The sequence below is a fragment of the Rattus norvegicus genome, chromosome 1, assembly GCF_021556685.1.
Source record: "Rattus norvegicus strain SHRSP/BbbUtx chromosome 1, alternate assembly SHRSP_T2T, whole genome shotgun sequence".
NCBI lineage: Eukaryota > Metazoa > Chordata > Mammalia > Rodentia > Muridae > Rattus > Rattus norvegicus.
Window position 1 is genome coordinate 219,713,116 of NC_141534.1, and position 23,846 is coordinate 219,736,961.

The 23,846-nt window shown below is 51.9% G+C and overlaps 3 protein-coding genes across 20 annotated transcripts in view; 1 reads left to right on the top strand and 2 right to left on the bottom strand.

Moving 5' to 3' along the window:
* Positions 1-1,938: 1,938 nt before the first annotated feature.
* On the bottom strand, positions 1,939-7,093 carry Fen1 (flap structure-specific endonuclease 1). 7 transcript variants are annotated; one of them, XM_087595126.1, is made up of 3 exons: positions 6,502-6,551; positions 6,353-6,426; positions 1,939-3,876 (listed from the first exon to the last, which is right to left on the bottom strand). In XM_087595126.1, exon 3 carries the CDS (start codon positions 3,855-3,857, stop codon positions 2,715-2,717), a length of 1,143 nt encoding a protein of 380 aa, XP_087451252.1. In that variant the 5' UTR covers positions 3,858-3,876; positions 6,353-6,426; positions 6,502-6,551; the 3' UTR covers positions 1,939-2,714.
* Positions 6,539-10,447, top strand: Tmem258 (transmembrane protein 258). Of its 2 annotated transcripts, none has more exon segments than NM_001401078.1 (4): positions 6,539-6,669; positions 8,849-8,958; positions 9,733-9,869; positions 10,346-10,444. In NM_001401078.1, coding segments are annotated over 3 exon segments (345 nt in total). In that variant the 5' UTR covers positions 6,539-6,561; the 3' UTR covers positions 9,860-9,869; positions 10,346-10,444.
* Positions 10,448-10,998: 551 nt separating this feature from the next.
* The window catches only part of Myrf (myelin regulatory factor), a 32,021-nt gene continuing 19,173 nt past the window's right edge, over positions 10,999-23,846 (bottom strand). For 3 of the 11 annotated variants that reach the window (XM_087548956.1, NM_001170487.1, XM_087548995.1), the window contains 20 exon segments: positions 23,167-23,362; positions 21,839-21,915; positions 21,558-21,668; positions 21,091-21,181; positions 20,519-20,719; positions 20,202-20,313; positions 19,639-19,748; positions 18,843-19,003; positions 18,690-18,762; positions 18,335-18,423; positions 18,007-18,075; positions 17,513-17,593; positions 17,257-17,345; positions 16,987-17,166; positions 16,530-16,781; positions 14,891-14,978; positions 14,597-14,671; positions 14,161-14,266; positions 13,276-13,350; positions 10,999-13,181 (listed from right to left, as the gene is read on the bottom strand). In XM_087548956.1, the coding sequence (XP_087405082.1) occupies positions 13,101-13,181; positions 13,276-13,350; positions 14,161-14,266; positions 14,597-14,671; positions 14,891-14,978; positions 16,530-16,781; positions 16,987-17,166; positions 17,257-17,345; positions 17,513-17,593; positions 18,007-18,075; positions 18,335-18,423; positions 18,690-18,762; positions 18,843-19,003; positions 19,639-19,748; positions 20,202-20,313; positions 20,519-20,719; positions 21,091-21,181; positions 21,558-21,668; positions 21,839-21,915; positions 23,167-23,362 (2,317 nt within the window). In that variant the 3' untranslated portion in view covers positions 10,999-13,100. 11 annotated transcript variants of the gene reach the window in all.

Sequence of the window (23,846 nt, forward strand, 5' to 3'; positions counted from 1 at the left end):
CCATTTGTAGGTCAATGTACTCCTGGGGTTCTCCTGCTGGATCTCGTGGATGTCACGGTTTTGTCTTCACCCTCTGGTCCTTCAACGTTTTGAGTCATCTCTCCCTTTGGACCTATTTTGAATTTCAGCATGGTTCTATCTGTCTTGTTTGCCTTTCTCTCTGCCAATACTACCTCAATCACGCTGCAAAGCCAACTACTCTCATCTCTGCATACTTCAACTGCTGAATGAAACATCAGAACATTCACGGGGCCAAGCACAAATCGGTACACTCAGAAAAGGCTGAGCAGTTCAAATTTAAAAGAAGCAAGCCAGACTTCTAAATGCTTGCCGACCACCAGGCACACGCCTCTGAAGGCCACTGAGCTCAGGCAGTGCAGCCTTGGCACTTAGTTTACTGCCTCCGCACGCTTAGAATCAAATTATGGAATCAGGCAGGGGGAAAAGAATTCAAATTTAATCTGGCAAAGTCAGTTCCACTCATCAACTGCTGAGAGCAGAGAACAAACTAAGTGCTCTGCCCTCAGGATAAAACGTAATGTCTACATTCACCTAAGACTTCATTTGGGAAACAGGACGAATTCAAGGCTTCCTGGTCTACTGAGTTCCAGGCCAGGGCTATACATAGTGAGACCCTGTGTGTGTTGGGGGTGGGTGGGGGAGTAGGGGCCAGTGACCAGGGGAGAAATTGAAAACCATTGTGCAATGACATGGCAGGTAAGTTCTGACAACTTGAGTTCCGCCTCCATGGCATGCAGTGAGGAAAATCCCTGAAAGCTGTCCTTTGATGTCCACGCCCCCACCGTATAGTAGAATTCAAAGGACTTGAAAACTCATAGTACTAGTCTAATACTCAATCTGTCAAGGCCTTTTCAACTTACTCGTGTGCTGTTAATAACACAATTGTGAGATCAGAACTCAAACAAGCTAGCTGCCCACTAAGTTTCACCAGTTACAATGGCTTATCAACTTGACCATGCCTGGAATCAACTAGAAGGCAAGCAGCTGGGCCAACCTGTGCGAAGGTTGAAAAACTCACCCTAAATCTGGGCTACACCTTCTAATGGCAGCCCATACAAAGGACGTGGAGGCTTTGTTTCTTCCCTAGGATCCTCTCGCCAAGACATCCCTTCTCTGGTTCAGAGCTTACATCTTTGGCAGTCTTCACGTAGACTGAAGACCAGCTGAGACATCCCCTGAAGACTGAACTACTGAATTCTTGGCTTTTCTGTTAAGATACCAATTGCTAGACTAGCTGACCACACCCCGTAAGCCACTCTAGTGAATCTGCTTTTAACATATACATAACTTATTCCAGCCCTTCTGCTCCTCTGGAGAGCCCTAAGTGTACTAGTACTTAGAAACTTCCAACAGTTCTCCCTGATCACATGAAATCTCAAAAAGAACAAGGCTTCTTTTACTTACTTACTTGTTTTATTGGTTTGTCAAGACAGGATTTGTGTAGCCCTGGCTGTCCTAGAACCTGCTCTGTAGACTAGGCTGACTTGAACTTGGAGACTGACCTGTCTCAGCCACCTGGACGCACTGAAGGCGTGCCCCACCAGCACCTGGTGGGACAAGGTCTCTGAATGGCAAGTGTTTATCAAGTGACCTATCGAAATGCCTGGATGTTATGAGATAGTTTATCTAAGTAACAAGACTGTTCCAGGGGACTCCTTTATCTCAGACTGGTGAACATGTGAAATTCAGCCAAGCTATTCAAACTCCTGAAGTACGAAAGGCTGGTGCTACCACTGCTGCTGTGGCCACATGACATGGGTACAGCGCCACCTTGTGGTCACTCCTAAACAAACACTCGCTACCAGGGCAATCCCAGGCTATTGGGGATTTAAGAGGGGAAAGAAGACCATTCTATTTATTCTACAGGAAACTAAAACACTCAGGGCATTCTCAAACATTCAGAAAGCCACATTCTGATCGCTTTTATAATTTTATTGATTTTTTTTCTTCACATCTTTTAAAATAGAAACAGCCCATGAACAAGTTTTTTCTTCCAAAACCTCAATTAAATTGACTGCCTCAGAAAGGCCATCACTTGGAGCCTCAGAACATCACTTGGAGCTACAGGTCAGTGGTACACTTAATGCCTTTGCCCTGGGTTCAATTCCCAACACTGGAGAGGGGAGGCACAAAACCAAACACTACAAACCTAAACCTAAACACTGTGTTTTCACTCCCCTGAGCAACTACTGGGCTCACCAGACAGCAAGTCCACAAAACAGCCAGTCAGTATTAAATCTGTTGTCGCCAGACTCCTCTGTTTCTCTTTGCGGCTCTCTCATCAGCTAATCCCAGACTGATGGCTGTCTTCCAGGGCACAGTGAAATTAGAAAGAGCAGTCGCCAGCCGCGCTCTAGTCACCTGTCCCCCACCAGCTGGCCAGCTGGGAAATTACCTCCTACTCTCTCCCTGCCTTATCTTCTCCCTTAAAATACTGCTAGCAGTTGCACAGAGCAACGGACAGGGTCCATTAACCTGAGAAGTGGTTTGAGCCTGACATCTTTCCTGAGCTAAAAATGAGGAAAAGCAGAGCTACGGGCTTCCTGACACAGGGTCAAGCGAGGGAAAGCTCTGAAGGGCAGCGCTGGGAAGCAATGAACTTGTCCTCAAGATGCAGGGCGAGAGGGATGTGCTCTAGCTGAGGGTACAAAACACTGTCCTGGGGCCAAGGGACAGTGGAGGGAAGGACACATTTATTTTCCCCTTCTGAACTTTCCTGCTCCCCCAGTCTTTGCTTTCTTCTTGGCAGGCCCCTTGGGCTCTGGCTCCTTGCGCTTGGCTGAGGAGAGTGAGCCTGTCACCTTGAAGAAATCATCTAGGCGTCCCTGGGTGCTGCCTTGGCGGCTCTTATTCAGCCGTTTGACCCCACTACGAATCCGCTCCTCAGAAAACTGCTTTTCACCGCACATAAATTTGACCAACTCTTCTTCGTTTGGCTCACTCCACTTCAGCTCCACAGACTCTGGGTCCAGTACTTCCGGCTCCAGAAAGAGCTGCCGGGCTTCCTTGTGGAGCCAGTTTTCCGGAACAGGGTACTTGCTGGGATCCAGCCGCCTCACGATCTCCTCGATGCTCTTGTGCTTCTGGATGAGGTCCACAGCCCGCTTGGGTCCAATGCCACGGACACTCTCACAGTAGTCGCTACCCAGCAGGATGCACAGATCCACAAACTGCTCCTGGTTCAGACCCAGCTCTTGCAGGACGCGGCTCAGGTGGAACTCTTGGATGGGCAGCTTCTTGGCCTCACTGGCAGTTAAGTGTCGCATTAGCACGGGGCTGCCAAAAGTGAGGCAGTCCATGTCCTCCGTGGCTGCGGCATAGACTTTGCCAGCCTTTGCCAGGGCAGCACAGCTGGCCTCTGCCTCGCTGGGCGCATCAAGGTATGGGATGCCCATGAGGCTCAGCAGGTGTTTGCACTCATCGTTGTGTTGCTTGGTGACCTTCACAAGCCGCTTGGTGAACTTTTCCACCTCCTCCTCTGCCCCCGCCTCCTGAGCCTGCTGCAGCTGCTTCTCGGCCTCTGCGCGCCGCTCACTGCGTTTGGCCAGCTCCCCCGACTTCAGCTGTGGTGGTTTGCCATCAAAGATATACACCGGCTTGATGCCATTCTCCATCATGCGGATGGTACGGTAGAACATGCCCATCAGGTGGCTGGTGGTCTCCCCCTCCTCGTTCTGCAGTACGTCCCCACCCTGACGAACAGCAATCAGGAACTGGTAAATGCTCATGGAGGCATCAATGGCCACTTTGCGACCAAAGTAGCTCTTGATGTCATTCTCACGGATGGCACTGGGGGCCACATCAGCAATTAGTTTGGCAAGGCCTTGAATTCCCATGGTAACACAGGAGCAATGGCTAAAACAAAGAACAAACAACAACAACAACAAAAGACAAGTGAGAGGAGGATCTTGGAGGTACAGAAGGAACAAAAGTTTTAGGGTGCATTTGATTAACCCCATGCTTAATCAAATTTAACATGACACACAACTGGACTCTAAGTCAACAGAGCAGAAGATGCAAAGGGGAACAGAAGCCTCATTCAGGACATCTACAGTGCATCCAACTAACAAGCAGGCCTCCTGAGAACCAGAAGCTGAGCTGGTGCTTCGAGGAATGAGACCCTGGATGCTCTTGAATAACTCAAGGGCTCTGAATAACCCAACAGCACAATCTGTCACACAGAGTGACTTCAACTCTAATCTTCATCACGGACCCTAGAAGGCAAGAGTGCTTGGCTCAGCTTGAAGGGTCCTGAGATCACAAAGGCAGACGTGAGCCCTTAAGAACAGGTTAAGTACCGGCTATGCAAATATGACGTCTGACTTATTGTTTCTCTACTGATGCCTAACTGATGCAGCAGACCTGAGGGATACACCCCTGAACGAGGACCATCTCATATGCTGGTACCCTTCCCATCACCCTTAGTGCCTAAGGGTCTGTTTTTATCAGGATGTCAGGGGAGTTTTAAGTCCTCCTATTGTACTCTCTCTGAACTAAGACTGAAACATAAAGCCCATGACTTCCACCACATATCCTGATTTAAGGGCTGGCATTCTGGATTCACAGAGCCCAGTACTGCACATCTGTGGTTCAAGACTTCCCTCAAATTGTTCCAAGGGAAGCAATTCCAAAACTTCCTCACAATTTTTGGCTCTTCCAACTGAGACATTAATTTTCCTTTTATCTAGCCATTTTTCTTTAAATGGACTTTAAAGAAAAAGAGGTAAACAAATCCAAAACGAAACAAAAAACTAGTTGTGAATGATAGCACATCCCTTTAATCCCAGCATTTGGAAGGCAGAGGCAGGTGGATCTCTTGAGTTCAAAGCCAGCCTATTCTCATAGCAAGTCCCAGGCCAGCCAGGGTTACACAGTAAGACCCTGTCTCAAAAACAAACAAAAAATTAAGTTGGGAAAAGAGAATCAATCTTAAACAAAAATATCTGCATTGTACCAGTTATATCAATGTGTTAAATGTATAAGAAAAGAATTTTCTAATATATAAATTTATTAAGGTCATCATGCTTGCCCAGTGTGCGTCCACGCCATAAGAAAGTCCTGTCAGTTCCTCTTATTTGTTTCCAATCTTACTTCACTGTCTTTTCTGAAGCCCAAGAGGCACTATACATACAGTCCCCTTCCTGACTACAAACACCTCAGCATACACGGCACCATTGCCTAGTAAAAAGGCCCGCCTCTCTCTTGCTAAGCTGTGTCTTCTTCCTGCCATCCTTTCTTACTTCTTCCTGGTCCGGACTACTGTGGTTCCTTTAAGAATACAAACAGCAAACGCTCGGCCTTGGGGCTGAAGATTGTGGCTCTCACTAGTACAGTAGTTTGCCTAGAATGGATGAAGCCCCATGTCGAATCCCTAACTCAGAAGTCAAATAAAACACTCAACCTTGAACCTGGTGTGTTTGTGTGTGCGTGTGTGTACACCAATGGGGATTGACCTAGAGCCCTAGCAAGTGCTCTACATCTTCAGCATTGTAAAACAAGAGTCATTTCTGAGTTGTAAAATAAGAACGTTAATCATTTCTGCCTTGCAGAACTGGTCAACCAAAACACCAGATGGAACACACACATCACCAAATGCTGTGCCATGTTCCCTGGTCAACCACATGGTTCACACCTCACTACTTTGCTAGAATGAATATAGGATATTACCACCCATTAAGTCACACAGGGGGAAACCTGTTCTGTTCTTATAGTCTCGGTCCGGCCTCCACAGGACCTTGCAGATAGCAAAGCCTTAAATGAAATGGCTGTAGGCAGGATAAAAACACACCTAGCTTCCCTGCGCCCCGGTGCCCGAAGGCCAACTTATCAATCACCTTATTAACTGGGCCCCACTGTTCTGACTAATCTTCCAGGCTTCCCTTACCCAGAAATGTCCTTGGGACATTTCCAACACCTGCCTTAGCCAGAAATACAAAAAAGCACACACTGTCTATTGATGTCAGCAATAAATAGGAAAACCTCCCCGTTCCATACTCCTCACAAGGGCCCTAGGAAGAACCCGCTCTGATCTCTTAGTCCTCACGGGCAGGAGGGTATCACCTTCTTCCTACCAGCGAAGAGAGATGTTCGGATCAGTGAGAATAGCCCAAGCCCCGGGCTGCTTGGTGTTGCTCTCGCGGCCCTCGCCGCTCTCGGAGACGCTTCCGCGAGACCTCACTCCGCCTCGAGTGCACGAGGCTTCACCTAGCTAGCAGTGGTTTGGATCCCCAGTGTTCTGTGGACAGCCACAAGCCTGTTCTTACAATGTCGAGCCGAAATCGTTTCCAGCTTCGCCGCCTTCCAAAGCCCGCGCTCTCATCACGTGACCTACCAGGCGCGAACAGCCTCCTGGGAAGTGTAGTGTAGGCCGTGCCACGTCTGATAGCAGATTTCACAGCGGGCATTCTTTCCGGGAAAAAATGAATTAAAAACCTAAACTTTACACCACCCTTTCCCACAGTCCGACCCCATGATACTCACAGTAGGTCCCCAAAGTCCTAGTTTCCGTTACCCTGAAAACATGGGACTACAAGTCCCACAATGCCACGCGCAATGGACCACATCCTTTTCCTGTTGCTCAACGCGCTTGCTCCTGCCGACGTGTTCTTCCGGTGGCGATCGGTGGTTTATCCTGTGCGGGGCAAAATGGTGAGATGATGGGACTTGTGGACAGCGCAGTGGGTCCGGACCTAGGGCTCTTGTGTGCCCGGTCCTCACCGTGTTCTTCTGTAGAGGCCTCAGTATGCAGTGCCCGGTGGGTGGGGCGCCGCTGAAACTCTAGTTTGAGTTAGGGACGGGAAAGCAAACCCCTTACCATGTATTCCTCAGGGTGAGATTTCCATCACAATGCTTATGAAGTCATTGATTATAAGTCTCAAGGTCACAGGGTGCACTTTGAAAACCCTCGTGCTTTTGTTTCTCTTTTTTTATGATCAGTTATCATTATCTGGAAGGCTTCCCTTGCTGAAATCTTACTCATCCCGCAAGGCCCTTGTATAAATGTCATTTCCTGATAAAACACTTAAATCTCTCATAGGTGCTTGTCTGTCTTCTGGGAGCTCTCAGTCTATGCACACCTCTTGCCACGTTTCATGGACTTCTCTTTTTCTCTGCCACGCCTCCTAGTGACCACCATCTGACGTGCATCTAGTTCTGGGATGATGTCTATTCGTCTTTGTATTCCTGTTGCCAAACACTGGGCCTGCATTTGGAGGTTCCATAAATGGCAGCAATTGTCCTTAGCTCTTTTAGTGGGGGAAGGGGGACATAATTGTTTACTGAATTGAATTCCTGTGTCTCTTAGAACAATGGGCTCAGTTTACTTCTCTGGAGTTGTTATGTTCTGGACTTTAGAAACATTGGCTAGGGAGTGACAATGGAAGTTAACATTTGTACAGAACTTTACGTTTATGGCCCTTTCACAGGGATTATCTCATCGTCTTCTCTGCAACTTTAGGAAGGAAACAAATACCTATTGAGGAATTACTCTATGCTGGGCAGTAAGCTAGCTGTGTCAACATTCATCTTTCTCCAATCATGCATCAGCCTTGTGACAAAAATAGTGTTACAACTACTTAACTCAGACGCTGATGATTCACTAGGGCCAGAATTATCCCAATTGTCTTCTGCCAGGAGATCCCTGTGGCTCCCTTCTAAGGCAGTGAAAAAGAATACTCCTGAATTAGAATTTGAGCTGTCTGTGCTAGTCTAGGTTCTTGTTTCCTGCACAAATCAACAGCTTAGAGTGTGGACACAGATTCCATTCCAAAAGCAATGGAAATTGTGAGCAAGCTTTTTCTTTATGCATTTTCTCCCAGGCAGAGCCATGGCTTACGTAGCGATCATTAGCTAGAAAACAACCCTAAGAGCCATTTTCCTCTATCCCTTTATGTGCCTGGGCCTCTGACTCTTAGCCACTCTTATCTCACTGGAAGAAAAGCTGCTGCTGCCATTCTTCATTGTTATTGTCGTTTTGTTTCCCAGTGCTGGGGATCATACTTTAGACTTCATGCATGCTAGGCAAATGCTCTACTACACAGCCTTCCACGTCTCTACTTTAAGATGTGATAGAGGGCTGGGAGATGACTCGTGGGCAAAGGGTTTGCTGTGCAAGCCTGATAACTGAGTTGGATCCCAGAACCCACATTATTTTTTAAAATCCAGATGTGGCCAGGTGATGGTGATGCATGCCTTTAATCTCAGAAGGCAGAGGCACAGATCTCTCTCTGTGAGTTTGAGGCCAACCTGGTCTACAGAGTGAGTTCCAGGACAGCCAAGGTTACCCAGAGAAACCCTGTCTCAAAAAAACAAAACAAAAAAAGCCAGATGTGATAATCCCAGAGTGCACACATGGCAAGATGGAAAATGGATGGAGGAGAAATGCCCAGAAGCCTGAGGGCTAGTCTGGGATATGAGTCACAGTGACCAAAAACCAAGAGAGACCTTGCCTCAATCACAGCAGAAGGCGACTCTCAGAAAGTTGTCCCCTAATTTCCACCCAAATTTAAAAAGAAAGTGGGAAATGGCCTGCAAAATGGCTCGCAGGTAAATGCACCCACTTTCAAGCCTGGTGACCTGAGGTCAATCCCCAGGACCCACACATGGTGGAAGGAGAAAGCCAATTCTTGCAATTTGTCCTCTGACTTTCCCATGCACTCATTGGCACCTTAACCCACACACATACGCAGAGTAAATAAAGGTAATTAAATGTAACACACACAATGATTGTAATTTCTATAGTGACTCACTGGAAGGAGTTCTCAGCAGTACACAGCAGCTCTAAGGCCTCCCCAGATTGAAACTGAGACTGATGTGCTTTCTTCTCTAGGAGCTCGAGGCCATGAGTAGGTATACCAGCCCAGTGAACCCAGCTGTTTTCCCTCACCTGACTGTGGTACTTCTGGCCATCGGCATGTTCTTCACTGCCTGGTTCTTCGTGTATCCTTTATTTGCGCCCGGGGGCAGAATTAGTGACCATAGAACTGAGAGATACCACATTGGATAACTGCTCCTTGTTTCCTTTGGGGTGGGATTGAGACGAAGTGAGTTAGGAGGAGGCTGGTGCTGCCATGGACAAGGACAAGCCATGGCCTTGTTTTCCAACATCAAGTTAGTTCGGTTTGCTTTTCGAACTGAGGTTCGAAAGGTGGTGTGTTGGTATTTGGGTGTTTGGTTTGGTCTGGTTTTGAGACAGGGTCTCACTGTGCAGACATTGCTGATGTGAAACTCATGGTGGTCCACCTGCCTCTGCCTCCAGAGAGTGCAGGGATCCCATGAATGTACCATTACACCCAACAGAAAGCTGATTTAAGGGGTTGGGGATTTAGCTCAGCGGTAGAGCGCTTGCCTAGCAAGCGCAAGGCCCTGGGTTCGGTCCCCAGCTCCGAAAAAAAAAAAAAAAAAAAAAAAGAAAGCTGATTTAAACAGGGGTTTGCTCAGGCGTCAGGAGCTTGGCACATAGTCCTACCTGTACTCTGAGTGATACATGACTAGAGGCGATTGGCCCAAGTACTGTGGGCTTCTTCTCCTCATGGACGTTCAAGGTATGGTGTGGGGCATCAGTCAGTGCCATGTCTTGGGCCCCTCTGCCTGGCTGCATCAAGCCAGACAAACCTCCCAGGAATCCCTTAGCCTCTACGTCCCATGAGGGTTAATCCTAGACAGCTCCTGCACTGTAGCCCATCTTTGCTTCTCCTTAGCGGTCCCACCTAGTTACGAGGTCACCTCTACCAAGTACACGCGCGATGTTTACAAAGAGCTCCTCATCTCCTTGGTGGCCTCCCTCTTCATGGGCTTTGGAGTCCTCTTCCTCCTGCTGTGGGTCGGCATCTACGTATGAGTGTCCAAGGGTAAGCTCTGGGACGAGACGGCGCATGTCTGAAGAAGCCTCAGAGAGCCGCATCAGTGGGTCCCCTCCATGCAAGACTACGGTTCATGGGGACGGAAAGACTGGGGACGATCAGAACTCCCTCCCCACCCTTCATGGGGATTTGAGCCAAGTGACCTGGTGTCTCCACTCTGTGTTCTCCATATACTCAAGGGCTCACTCAAGCTTTGGGGTGTACTTGGTAGGGGTGTGGGTGAAGGCTAACTATGGTCTTAGCTCTGCATTCTTTCAAGTCACACACAGATGACTTAGAAGGGAACTGGGACTCAAAACAGATAATACACCAAACAGGCACTGAAGTCACTTCTGGTGACCCACCCTCAGTGATCGTTCATTCCTGTTGGCTCTTGGATAGCCCTTGCTCAAGGGGCCTAGGGTTACAGGGAGGGAATGCAAAACGTCATTGGACTCATTCTCAATTCTACTTTCCTCTTCCAGGTACCCACCAGGCAGCTCACCAAGTCTCTGCTTTTGTAAATTAATTTTTTACCATTGCTACATGTCCCACCTGCTGTTTACAATAAAGGCAGATGTGTGACAGGCCTGCCTCATGTCCATTCTGAGGGGAGGGAACCAGGGTTCCTTGACTATTGAAGTCCCTTTTCTACTTCCTAGCTGCTTTTCACTAGTACCTGATGCTAGAAATCTGTGTCCTCCCCAAGGGGTCAAGGGCTATGTAGCAGTGTCACCTTGTCATTAGTTTCAGGTTTACCTGTGGATAGGAAAGAAAGGTCCATGCCTACCTCTATGTTGTTTTAGAGCAAACTTCTCCAGGACCTAACAGCAGTCAATTTTCCCCTGGACCAGTCTTCTCTGAAGGCAGCCACTGTCTTTGGGCTGTGGTCCTCTAAGGTCAGCCTGTTCCCTCAAATGGATTCTTTTTGGATGGGCAGTGGCAGGTACATGGGGAAGGTCTTTTGGACGTGTGTGTGTCAGCCCAAGTCCAAGGATGAGGGACATAAAGATATGGAGTAGCTTTCTAATCTTTTTCTGTGGTGGCCAGGAATCCTAAGCCCCTCAGACTAGATTCTAGTCAGCTTGGTCTGAGATGACTCCCACCAGAACGATCTGAAGAAGATGCCAGAGGCAAGTGCAGATACAAAGCCGTATTTATACATTTATTTATATGTCTATTCACTTACGAAGAGGACCATTTGGGGGACAGGAAGCAAGTAGGCTGGGTGGCACCTCCCTGCCTTCCTCAGAGTCAGAGTGAGTACATGATAAATAGGAGTCAGAGCCATGGAGAAAAGGGAGTTAACCAGAAGGGAGACGCTCTATGAACACGCAGGCTGCTAAGGGGTACAGCATGGGCAGGGATCTGTGCTGCGGGCCCTATATACAGCTTAAAGCGAGGGGGAGATTAGCCCAGTGGCTATAGGAACAGCAGAAGGAAGAGAGGAAGGGAGTGCCAGCTAGGCTGTCAGCTTCCAGCCTGTGGCCCTTACACCTTCCCCTAAGCCCTTCTACATTTGGGGCTTAAGGCAACTTTGGTCCAAGGTCGACCCCCTCAAGCAGCTTGGAGCCCAAGTTTGGCCCCAACTCACTGAGGACCTCTTCCCAGGCATGCGAGCAGGCAGCTGCCAGTGGGCCTCGGGCTGGCTGTGTCCAGATGGACTCCAGGGGGTAGAAGAGGGTCACTTTCCAGTTAAGGACTGAGGGGCCACAGTTGAGGAACACTTGCCTCTCTTGTAAGGGAGCCCCAGCATGCCACTAAAGCAGTGAGGCTGGGCACTCTTAAGGTACCGTGGGCAGGACGACCTTGTGGGAGAACAGAACAAGGTCAGAAGGCAAGCGTGACCTGATGTGGGGAGTTGTGATGGCAGAACGGAGGAATGGAGCCAAGCTGGGGAGAAAGCCTGGAGGCAGGGCATCCCTGCTGTGTCCCTACCCTGAGGGTAAGTGCTTTGAGGTCCTTGGCAGGACCCACAGTTCATAGGCTTCCCAAACTCAGCTCCTGATAGAGATGCCTCCCATGTAGAGCTCAGAATGGGAGGCTGGAAAAGTAGGGCCTGGTTTCCCAAGAGCATTATTCCCTTTCCCACTGCTGAACCCAGGGCATGCGGTAAATGATTGGCACACTCCTTCCAGGAGCCTGCATGCAATCGGAATGCTGTAGGTGCTACCAGGAAATGCTGACGTTGCCACTTGAGTAAAATTTCTTAAACCCACCACTCCTTTCCTTGGGGTGGAAGAGGCAGAGATGAGACCCACTGGGCATGGACCCAAGCCAGGAGAGAGGAACTGGGAGTCCTGTCTGCTAGTGTCCTTCCATGCTGAGGCCCACTCGGCTTCCCCGCTCTACCCTGCTCCTTGGTACCGTGCTTTAAGTGCATTCAGTAATTACATCATTAATAAACGTTCTCTGCGTTCACCTTCCAGTGGAAACCTGTCTACTGCTTGCAGGGATTCCTGCTCCTCTGCTCGTCACCCACTCCATCATGAGTGTGGGAAACTCCCAGGAACAGATCTTGGGAGCTCACAGGGAGCCACTCCTTCCAGGGTACTCCAGGTTCAAGGGTCCATGGCCTGTCAGCCCCACTGGTTCAGCCCTACGAGGGTGGGTTCCATCAGGCACTAGTAGACTTAAGGCACAAGGTCAGCTTCTCCAGCTATTCAGGGCAGCCCTGACTACCTCAGGAATTCTTAGGAACTAAGCTGTCCCAGGGAAAACTCCTGAAACCAACCACACTTAAAGCTTAGAAATCCAGGTCTAGTGTAACAGTCAAACCCCAGGAAGTTACTACCAAGCTGTCCCTCCTGGGAACAGCATAAAGGGTGAGTTATTAACTCTGCATGGACTCATGGGGTCCAGCCAGGTGTTAGAGGTCCAGGTCCAACTGCTGTGGGTCTTCGCTCCACCACAGCTCAGAAGGGAAGGCAGGGAGAGTGGGAGTGGGCAAGCCAGCCCTCCAGGAACCATGACTAAACAGCCATGAATTAGTCCTGTGGTGTTCCAAGGAGATAGCCAGAAGGAAAAGCCAGGAGGCTGCCCCCTCTAGCCCTCTCTGTGCTGTGTGAGGGTGAACAGTTGGCCCAGCAACTCCAGTGTAAGGACTTCCAGTCTCCAATCAAGGGAGGCAGTGAAGAGCAGAGAGCTGGCCTGCAGCAGGCTCCAGTGTAACACATTTGTATCCAGTGTTGAGGGCCCAGGGACCCCAGTCCCGGCTGTGGCAGTGCCTTGGGAGGCAGCTCAGTCACACAGGCGGTAGAAGTGGAAGTAGTAGTCTGTGGCCGGCTGAACGGCGGCCTCTGAGCTGCAGTCGGCCTGACCCTGTGTGAAAGGAAAGTGAAGATGGGTAAGGTGGTTGCCCCAAGCCCCACACTGCAGGCGTGCCTCAGCCTCTGTGCTCAGCCTGTGTACTCACCAGCAATGCCACCCGGAAGTGGTATGTGAATTCACGGAAGGACAGGATGGTTACTGGCCACTGGTGAGAGGTGCCCTAGAGAGAGAAGAAAGAGAGGTCAAGGCAGCCTTGTCCTAACCAGCACTCCTCTCAGCGTGGCCGTCGCAGCCCAGCACTTGGAGAGCAGGGGTAGCCACCCTCCACAGACTGCCTCCCCTAGCCGTGGCCTCCCTTTGTCTGTAGCTCCTTACACTCGAGGCCGTGCAAGTATCTCAATATCTGTGCCCACAGCCACAGTGCAGTGCGAGCAAAGGTGCTGCTACCATCTGCAGCTGCTCGACTCCTTCACAAGGCAAACATGGCAGGGGTGGGTTCAACCTCAGGTCTTTACAGCTATCTATCACAGTATGGCGGCAGGGGCGTGGCGGTGGACAGCCACGAACTGCTTGCCTGTCTTACCTGAGGCCTCAACAGAAACTAGAACAAGTAAGTGAGCAGAAACCACCATGAGCAATAGAACCCACACTGGCCTTCCACCTGGAGCCCCGGGCTCCTGTAGCACCATCTGTCAATCACTGCCCCGCCCTGAGTATGAAGGCGCTGGACTTCACACTTGCTTCCTGGGAAGCGGGGTGGGGAGCTCAGCTCCGCCTCCAGTGGGCACTATGCTCATTCCAGATCAGCCCTTATAAGCTCCCCTCCCTGTGCACTGCCACGGGGATGCAGATGCCTCTCAGAGAATGGATGAATAAAGACCGACATGCATGTCCCCTCCCCCAGGCACAGGAGTCCAGCTTTCTGTGCCCCAGCAGACATAACTGCCCTGTGCTTCCCACCATTTGTGATCACTCTCCACAAGAGGAAGGTTAAGACCTGGCCGGCCTACAGCTTCCCACCGGCCCCTACCTGGGTGTCCTGATGGCTGTGGAGCGTCTGCAAAAAGCCTCCCTCCTCACAGGGCTCCTCCTTCGAAATCAGGCTGCACAGTACCACGGACACAGGGGTGGAGGAACTAGGGAATAGGTGGGTTCCCATTTGAGTGGCTGTAGCTCCCCCACATCCTTGTCCCATCCAGCCCCGAGACAAGCTGTATCTTCACACAGCCTGAGAGCCACATAGACTTGTCCAGGGCTTGGGATGAAGGAAACCTCTCATGTAGCCATCCCACGTAGTCCCCATGAAGCAGGGTCTTGTAGCCACTTAACCCCGAACAGCAGTCCCTCTCTAGCCCTTCTCCTGGAGGCCTGGAGCCTCCACATTAATTTAGAAATTTAGCAAACACTTAGCTTTGACTTTTCTGAGCTTCCACCTGGCTCCCTCCCTCCCCCACGCCAGCACTCACTTCATCTGCAGGGTCAGGCTGAGGTGCAGTGGTGTGCTGCTGCTGACAGGGATGTGGTAGGTGAAGTTTCCAAGCCTAAAGGGGCAAAGATGGACCCAAGCAAGGCTACTTTGCCAGTCCCCTCTCTCCTCCTCAGCCTCATTCTATATGGAAGCCCTCGGAAACCAGGAAAGGGGCTGCCCAAACTTATGGGAAAAGTTCCTCCCCAAAGGGCCAAGATCTGAGCATCCAAACTACTTGGGCTCATGGCACCTGAGGGGACCCTCCTCGAAGCAACAAGGGAGCCCACTGTACCTGCAGGCATCCTCTGGCACACAGTACTGGGAGGTGATGGGCATGGAATTCTCCAGCAGCTGGATGGAGGTCAGGGATGGCACTGGGTCTGGAAGAAGAGAGGTTGTTGGGGCGATGAGGAAGGATAAGGTAGAAAACAAATGACACCACACTTGGACTTTCATACCTCAGTGCAAGCGAGAGTTCTTTCTAGACCCTCACTACAGTACCCACCACACCCCTTTCCCAGCAGCCCTAGAACCAGCCAGTTCTCACGAGCTGCCTCTTTCACAAAACCCAGGCACTCAGAAGCAAGCAGAGGTCCTTCTCGGGCCCCTGCTCCTGACCACACACATTTCTTTCCCAGCCTTGGGCTCGGTGGTTGTCGCTGTGGCAGCAGAACAGCAGAAACCGGCCATGAAAGGATAGGACAGAGCACACCACTGGGGCTGCCCCCAGTGACTGTCATAGAGGTGCTGAGGTGCACCATGGGAGATGAGGTTACATGTCCATCTCACTATCTCAGGCCTGCTACTGCCTAGTCCCCCACCCCGGAAGTGTCAAGCTATGGTCACCAGCCTCTCAACATTTGCTTGACCACATACATTTTCAACTCTTTAAGGAACAAACTCAAGGTCTCCAGCAGCACCCAGAACACCCTGTGAAGCTACCTGATACAGAAAAGGTGGCTTTCTTTTTAGGCAGCCCCCCAAATGTCTTTCAAAGATGGCTCAATGTCACCTCTTCTGGGAAGCATATCCTGGTTGCTTCCTTCCTTGGTCCTCCTAGATTAAGTTCCCTTCCTACTCCTGGACCAGTCACTCTGGGCTGTCTTCGCCTGTGCACACTCAGGTAGAGTCATGTGTATCTAGAGCACCCATGGAGCTGAGGCGAGCTTCCACCCCTCGGAGCTGCCCCACCGCTGTGAACATCTGTCTGCACAAACCACACTTTCTAGGTTTCAGTTTGCTAAGCCACAAAGTGGAAGTGAGGAAGCCACACAGAGACACTGGTTACAGCTACCAGAAGGCCAGAGAACACAAGTCAGCCCGGAGAAAACCACAGCCATGCTAAGACGAGTTCTATCTTGGTAAGAACAAAAAGGTTTGAGGCTGAGGTCCTAGTATGTCACCTTCCCCACCCTGGTAGAGAGAGGAATAAATATAATCTGGAATTTGGCAAACTAGAGACAGAATTTTATCTGGACTGCTGCCGGGCTGGCTGTATGACCATCGCCTAAGTCTCCAGTTCCTCTTCTGAACCATGGCAACAGGGCTTTCCCTCTTTTGTCTGAGACAAGGTCTTTCATTAGCTGGAACTTGATCAAGTAAGCGAGGCTAGCTGTCCACCGAGCTCAAAGAATCCGCCTGTCTCCACCTCCATCTTGCTACCACTGGCATCACAAGTGTGTGCCACCATGCCTGATACATTCTGGGAATAGACCATTCTGGCCTTCGTGCTTTCAAAGCAAGTAGTGCCTTCTGAGTGACCTCCCCAGCCAAGTTGTGAGGATTCAATGGCATGATCTACGTGAGGCCTGATCCCTAGTCTCTGCTGACTAGCAATTCTGTGCCCAGAAGGCCCTACAACTGGGCTGAAATGGGACCTAGACAATAGGCCTGGATAGGCTGGGCTATGAAGTGCTGTGAGAGTCAAGTACCTAGCTGGCCCTGGGTCTGAGTGAACTGGGCAGGGCTTGGGCTGGGTTGTGGGGCTCCTCTGCGGGCGCGACTTTGGAGACTGAAGCTGGGGCTGTTTTTGGTCTTGCTCTGCCCTCCAGGAAAGGGGACCACAGGACTGGCTAGAGGTTCCAGGCTCTTGGGATGTTTGGAATAGCTGATGCCATTAGCTGAAATGCCCCAGGATTTGGCTCTGATGTTGGTGACTGGCAGAGGGGCCATCTGGCCAGGGCCTATGGACAGAAACAAGGATAAGCACAGAAAGCCTCCTGGTCCAGGCTTCTGTGAGCCTTCATGTGTTTTCTGGTTCCCGTGGGGGTGACTCCCCAAACTTCCAAACCAGGAGTCCCTCCTGCCCTCTCTCTGGGGCCTTTCTCTGGATGTAAATAATACCAAACACCCCTGCCAACCCTGGTCCTGTCCCCAAAACATCCGTACCTGAGTGCTTGGGGTTAGGGTTGGGGCTAGGGCTGGGACTTGGAGTAGGAGTAACAATGGGGCCAAGGCTGGGGTCTGTAGCAGGACTGGAGACGGGAGTAGAGCAGCAGACAATGGGGCAGGGCTGGCTGGAGCACAGGTCCAAGGCACGGAGAGCGGGACCTGAGGCTGAACTGGTAACTGAGAAAGCCAGAAGCTCTATGAGCTGGAGGGGGACACTGGAGCCCCACACCCAGCCACCTGCTCCACCTCATTCCTCCAGACACGCACCCAGCAGCAAAGACGGCTGTGTGCCTGGTAGTCCAGTGGTCATAGAGGACTGTCGGAGCTGTGTGGTCCCAAAGCTCTGGCTGGACCTGCTAAGAAAGGGCAGGCTGAGCTCAGAGGCACTGGGGGAGCCTTGGAGCTGGGGCTGGGAGTCCCAGAGAAGCAGGGTGGGCAGGAACTGATGGAGAGGAGGAATGTGGAACAAAAGCAGGAAGAAGGGTATAGCAGGAGGTGGGGAGGGATGCTTGGTTAGACATACCATGGGCACATGGCCACACTCCCCCCAGGGTCCTGGGGCCGGAGCAGGGCCAGAAGACAGGAAGTGGACACGGCAAGAGAGCTAGGAGACAACAGAGAAACCAGGAGGGAAACAGACACGGGAGGAGAGAGAAAAAGACACAGTCAGAGGTAACCCCATGAGCTGGGGTGTGACAGTGACAGAGAGAGCCAAAGGTCCTGCTCTGGTCCTCCTTCCCTGTACCACGCCCCTCCCCCCCACCCCTCACCCCCCGCTTCCTACAAGTGTCCTCCAGACAGCTACTGAAGGAATACTGAGCAGGCCATAGGGGCCTGTAGAAAGCACCCACTATCCAGGAGACCCACCCCCACCACCCCTACTATAGGGTGTAGTAGACCGTAAGACTAAGTCTGAACCCTGTTAGAGAGCTTCCCTGGCACCTCTGACCCAAACCACCCTCCCTTAGTCCCACCTGGCCTGAGGGCTTAGCAGTAGCCCAATCTCCACGGACATACCCGTCAGCATCCACCAGGTCCTCTTCAGAGCGCAGGCTCAGCACATACAGTGTGGACATGGACACCACGCTGGGAGCCACAGAAAAGGGTCACTGAATGCAAGCCACCACCCACCACCGTTTCTCTATGAGGTTCTGTGGGCTTCCCAGGTGATACCTGTATATCAGCCTTCCTAGACCGTGGAGGGGTTGACAAGACTAGGCAGCCCACGTTCCCTGATTTCAGCTGCTTGAACCCCAACTCCAAAGCCTAGACCCCAGGCACATCTGATTCACGGGGTAGCTCTATTCTCTAAACCAGCCTCCCCAGAACCTAAGAGACAAGTCACCTGAAGGCCATGACCACCACCAGAGCAATGATAGTTCCTTGCAGAAAGCGCTGACTGATGCAGGCCTGATCTGGGACCACTGGTGATGACTGGGGACCAAGAGGAAAGAACACAGCAGAAGACGCTGGACTTTAGGATGCCTACTTCCTTGCTCAACCCCACCTCCAGTCCCATCCCCATCCCATTCTTCATAGAGGAAGCAGAAGAGGGCTGGAAGGGCTACAAGGTCGAGAGGGGAGAAGGAAGGGGTTAGAGCTGGAGTCAGTGAGGTTGGGGTGGTGCAAGCTGGCAAGGAAAGGCCTGAGAGACGAGGAAGCCCTGGCCCCGTGAGCCTCACGACCCTGCACAGCCTCACCTTATTGGCCAGTTTAGGGGGCCTCTTTTTGTGAGGGACACTGCCTGCCCGGCTAAACTGGCTCCCCGCATGGCTGCAGTTAAGAGGACAAGGATCAGGGTGTTTTCCAGAAGGAGGTCTCTCCGTCCCCCCAGTCCCACCCGGTGCCTGCACCTGAACGCGCCCGAGCTGCCAGTTGACTTGAGGCTGTCGAGACGCCGCAGCTTAGCCAGCTTGTGGCTCCAGCGCTCCAGCTCATCAATGCGAGTCTCCAGGTTGTCTGTCAGCTTGCACAACTCCTTCACAGCCCCCACGTTCTCCATGAAGATCCGCTCCTGCCCCGGGGGAAACAACAGCCTTGAGGGCCGCCATCAGCCCAAGAAGCTTCCAAGCTTCAGTCTGGATCCAGGCAGGAGCAGAATCCCCATTCTCCGCAGCCAACAGAGGCCCTAGAAATAGTCCTGCTTGATCGTGCCCTCTGCTCTAGCCAAACTCTGGTTCACACAGCAGGCGTGCTGCCCTTGGCCTAAGCTGAGTGTCTACCCACACAGCCTTGCCTCCCTCAAGTCAGAGCTCCGTCCCTTGGACCTACTCCCTCAGGTAGGTAAAACTACGTCATGTGTCTGTTTCTAAGTACGTGTATTCAAGGTTCATGTAACTGAGTACAAATGTCACCTTCATAACAAACTACCTCTTTGAGTCTTGAGACAACAAGGTGACACATCTTGTTCCCCTCTTTAATTGATGGGGGTGGAGGGAGTGCAACCTCTGTGGGATTTGCCTTGCCCTGTACCAGCCTCTGGTGGTTAACTTGCCCCTCCATCTTGAATGCTGGCCCCCTTCCTGTATGGTGGGGAGGGGTTCTTGGAGTTACTAGGAGGAAGGCTGTCCCTTCTTCCCTCTCCCAGGCGGGGCCAACAGCTGGCCAGATCCTCTGACCCAGAGCCTCATTCCATTCCCCATAACTGACCTTGTTCACTACAAGGAAGTTCTCTATGGTTTTCCCATTGGCAAAGACTACATCCCCCGTGTCCTTCACAGCTTCCGGCAGGATCTCCTTCACTTCCTGGGCGATGACACCTGGGGAGGGACAAGCCAAGGGTGTGTGTTTGGGGGTCCTGTTCATAGCTTTCTGGAGACGTACCTGAGCATTGAGTTTTATGGAGCCCTGGAATAGGGACTTTCTCAGATAACTGTTCATAGCTTAAAAGTTCCCAGGCTCGAGCTGTGGAATTTGTTGGATGGGTAGGATCCTAGGGGAACCTTGGAGGAGGGAGATGGGGTTCTAAGAGGACACAGAATCTCTGAATGCTGTGTGATAGACTTCAGGTCAAGTGACTCTTAGATGATGAGTCCACGGGTAGAGATCCAGGGACATGAAAAGCATGATATTCCAATAGCGGAGGTGCAGGGTCCCAAAGGGTCAATATTTCAGAGGATGGAGCTCCAAAGGCCAATGCAGGGGTTTCTAGGAACAGGTCCCAGGAGTCAGGACAGACCGGCCAGAGCTTAGGGACACAGGTACATTTCTACCTGTCTCCGGTGCGGTAGCTTCAATGCCTGCACTAGCAGCGAACTCAGGCTTGTATCTGTAGTGTACCAGCCGCATCCGAGAGATCCTCTTCAGCTGTTCAGTGGTGTCCACCTAGCAGGGGATAGGGCCGAGACTGAACCCTCCTCCCCTCCTGCAGTCTTGCAGAGCAGGCCTCACGGGCTGCAGTGGGGAAGGGAGACCCTGATACAGAACCACAAAGCCAGCCTTCCCACCCCTACCCTGGCGTCCTGGTCCTTCCCAGTGGTCCTTCTCAGCACCCCCCAGCACTGCCCCTCAGCCATGACCGTTTCCCTACCTCCTGCACATGCTCCTTGGCCCGCAAATCTGAAGGGTGCATGAGCGACCCCATCACCTTGACGTTCCCGTGGACAACCAGTGCCTCATCTGGCCGGTCGGTGTTGATGCCCACACGGCCATGGTGGAAGACGGTGTCTGGCAGCTGTGCCCGTTGCCATAGCACGTCACTGTCACTTTCAAACTGGCCTGGGTTAGAGGCCTATGGCAAGTTGGGTCTGGATCAGTCTTGGAGGTAGGGGAAACTTTAGGGCCCTGAGCAAAGGGGAAAGCCCCAGAACAACTAGACCAGTCAAGTCTCCTTACCCCACCACGTCCAATAACCCATCCACTGTGACAACAGTGAGTCACCTGTGGGACCCAGGAGGCTTCTAGGTGTGACTGGTCCACCATGTTTTACAGTAAAGAAGGCCCTGCGGCCGAGACAGGGTGACAAAGCCCAAGGCCACACAGCCACTGTCCAGCAAGAGCTGCACAGCGACCCAACCCCATCCTATCGTATTTTTCCTGTAGCTATTTCTTCCAGCCTGGGAGAGGGGGAGGACATTGGCCCTGGGGAGGGATGGCTCTTACCCGAACAATGATGCGCTCTGAGATCTGGGCTGCCAGTGTGTAGTTCTGGTTCTGTGCATGTGCCTGGAGAGCCACCACCAGCATGAAATACCTGGGATACACCGGGGACTCAGTAACACTCAGGGGTGCCCCTAGCCATCCTCCCTGGCCCAGATGTTGGGGTACATAGCCCCACTCTGTCACGGCACAGAGGTGCGAGTTATCACAGTATCCCAGAGGAGAAACACGAGCCTCCACTAGGGGGCAGAATTCCTCCAAGTCCACTAGGAGCCCCAGAACTGTTTCTGATCTTAAAAGCCATTCTTCTGTGCCTGAGTCTCTAAATCTGCCAAATATTTTGAACCTCAGGTTCCTCCTCTGGGAAACAGGCCATCTGTGGACCTTGGGACTGGCACGCTCTGTGGAGGCCCCTTTTTGACCCTGCTCCTCAGAAGGGAGGGCTGCTGTGGCCAGGTTGACCTTCTCACCTCTGGTCAGGGTTGGGCTTGCCCTTCTTCCGCATGTTGTTGGCAGTGGTCTCACTGAAATGGAGTCGCCCCACGGTCACCTTTGTGACCTGCTCAGGGGGAAGATTGACCCTACAGAGAATGGGCAGAGTGCTCAGGAGCAGGAAAGGAAGCTGCCAGGAGCCGTGCTGCAGAGCGACTGCACGCGGAGGGCAGCGGGGGTGCCTGCCTGTCTCCCTAGCTCCCACGCCAGTGCTAAGATGGGCCCTTCCAAGCACCACCCCACAGGGCTGGATACTCACGTGACGGGGTTGAAGGGCCTCTTGCTCCTGTCTGACTGTGACTGCTCGATGTTGATAGACTGGTTCAAGGCCTCTAGCTGGAGAGGAATGGGGCCGAGGGCAACTCAGGACAAGGTTCCCCACCTGGTCTTCCTCCTTTGCCCCTTCACCCTGGTCCACAGCATAATTCTACCTCTACCTCACTTCCTCACAAGCTCAGGGGCCCCCACATCCACACCCCATACTCCCAAGCCATTTCAAGGGCACACACATAGCCTTTGGTCAGCTCACATTCACTGCCTCCCTTACTTCTGTATGGTGACTGTGGTCACCTCTGTGATGGCCTCACATCAGTATCATCTGACTCCATAACTTCTCCATGCACGCCCATGTTTTCCAGTTAGCCTGACCATATCCATACCTGCACGTTTTCTCACTTGCAGACAGCCTACACACCACACACACACACACACACACACACACACACACACTGCACCCCAGACACTCTCACATACCCACAGCCTCTCATCTCTTCAGAAACACTGGCTGAGTCATGCCAACATGCCAGGCCCAGCCTGTGAAGAAATCAGACAGACCAGGTCTTGTCCCCTGGGAGCTCATGAGCTCCAGTGTCTGTGCTATGGAATCCCTCAGTCACAAAGGGCCTCAGGGAAGGCTTCCCAGAGGGGCATCAGAATGGAGCTGGACAAAGTAAAGGGAACAGGATGCTGGGAAGGGACCCTAGGAGGGCATCTCAAGGATTGCAAATGTGGGACACAGCACACACAGAATCGGAGTGAATGGCTGGATTTCTAAGGGCCCTGTAGGTGCCACTTAGAGGACCATGGTGGCTTTGCTGGGAAGGCAATGGAGTCTTGGGAGGAAGGAGTGTACTAGAAAAAACGTGTGTTACAGAGATTGGGAGCAGAATAGAAGGTGATTGAACATTCAGACATGGGATGGGGGTGACTCTGGCCAAGGAAAGGGAGCCAAGTGTATGACAAGCTGAGGGTAGGAGGGCCTTTAGATATGTAGTTTGAGTGGGACAGGGGAGAGGAACGAGTGGTAGGGAGTTTGGTTTGTGTCTGAGAGCTGAGGCATCAGTAAGAGGTCCAGGAGATGGCTCCTGGATTGGAGAGGAAGACTTGAGCATGGGTTGGAGAGGGAAGCAGTGCATAAGGGTGAAGCTGAGGTCTGAGCAACCCTACATCTATGGGGCAGGCACTAGAAGAGGAAGAGGGGCGGGGCAGCCGTGGAATACAGCTTTGGGGTGGGTATTCCCTCATCACTCGAATCTTGGAGAGTCCTGGCCCTCCTGCTCTCCCTTTCAAGCCAACCCCCAAACTTGCCTTCACTCCATGCAGCTTCAGATAGAAGCAGTCCAGGGGCTTGAGGCCTTCCGGCGTCTTGACATACTTGGGCTCGCCCAGCATGCCAATGTACACGGTCACCTGGAAGTGGTTCTTCTTTTGGCACACAAAAGCATCGTCACCCACGGAAAAGTTGAAGCCCTTGTCTGCATCCACACGATAGGTGAGCATAGGCCTGAAGGTGGGGAGGGAGGGAGACTCACCAGTAGTCCCCAGGCTGAAGATGGAGTATTGCTTCCTTCTACAGATCCATACTCTAGTCCCATTACTTATGCTGTATCCCCCAAGACCCCCAGACCCCCAGGGGTCAATCTCTATTCCAGGTACGGACACTTAAACCTCGAAGAGGAACTGCACAGGTTTTCCATTATGTGCCTGAGGCCTCGCATTGTTCTGTGCTGGGATGAAGCAAGACAAGGCTCTGAAGGCCTGGGATGAAGTGAGGGGACTCAGAGGAGGGCCTTCACCATTCTTTAGTATCCTTAACCACTTCCCACACACTCCTTGAAGCCCCCTCCCTTGTGGGAAATGGGATGAGAGGACCTGCATCTGTGGAGACTCACTGTGCCTGACAGCTGGTTGCCATGGAAACGGTGAAACCAGGAGCCAGCTCTGCCTTGGGCCCACCCTGACCCACCCTGGCCCACCTCCTTGCTCAA

What these genes read in the sequence shown, in the direction of transcription:
- Fen1 (XM_087595123.1), bottom strand. Translation starts at nt 3,857, where the DNA reads ATGGGAATTCAAGGCCTTGCCAAACTAATTGCTGATGTGGCCCCCAGT.
- Tmem258 (XM_087583786.1), top strand. An exon ending in TTCACTGCCTGGTTCTTCGT is followed by an intron (nt 8,959 to 9,732) that starts GTATCCTTTATT and finishes GGTCCCACCTAG; the next exon opens with TTACGAGGTCACCTCTACCA.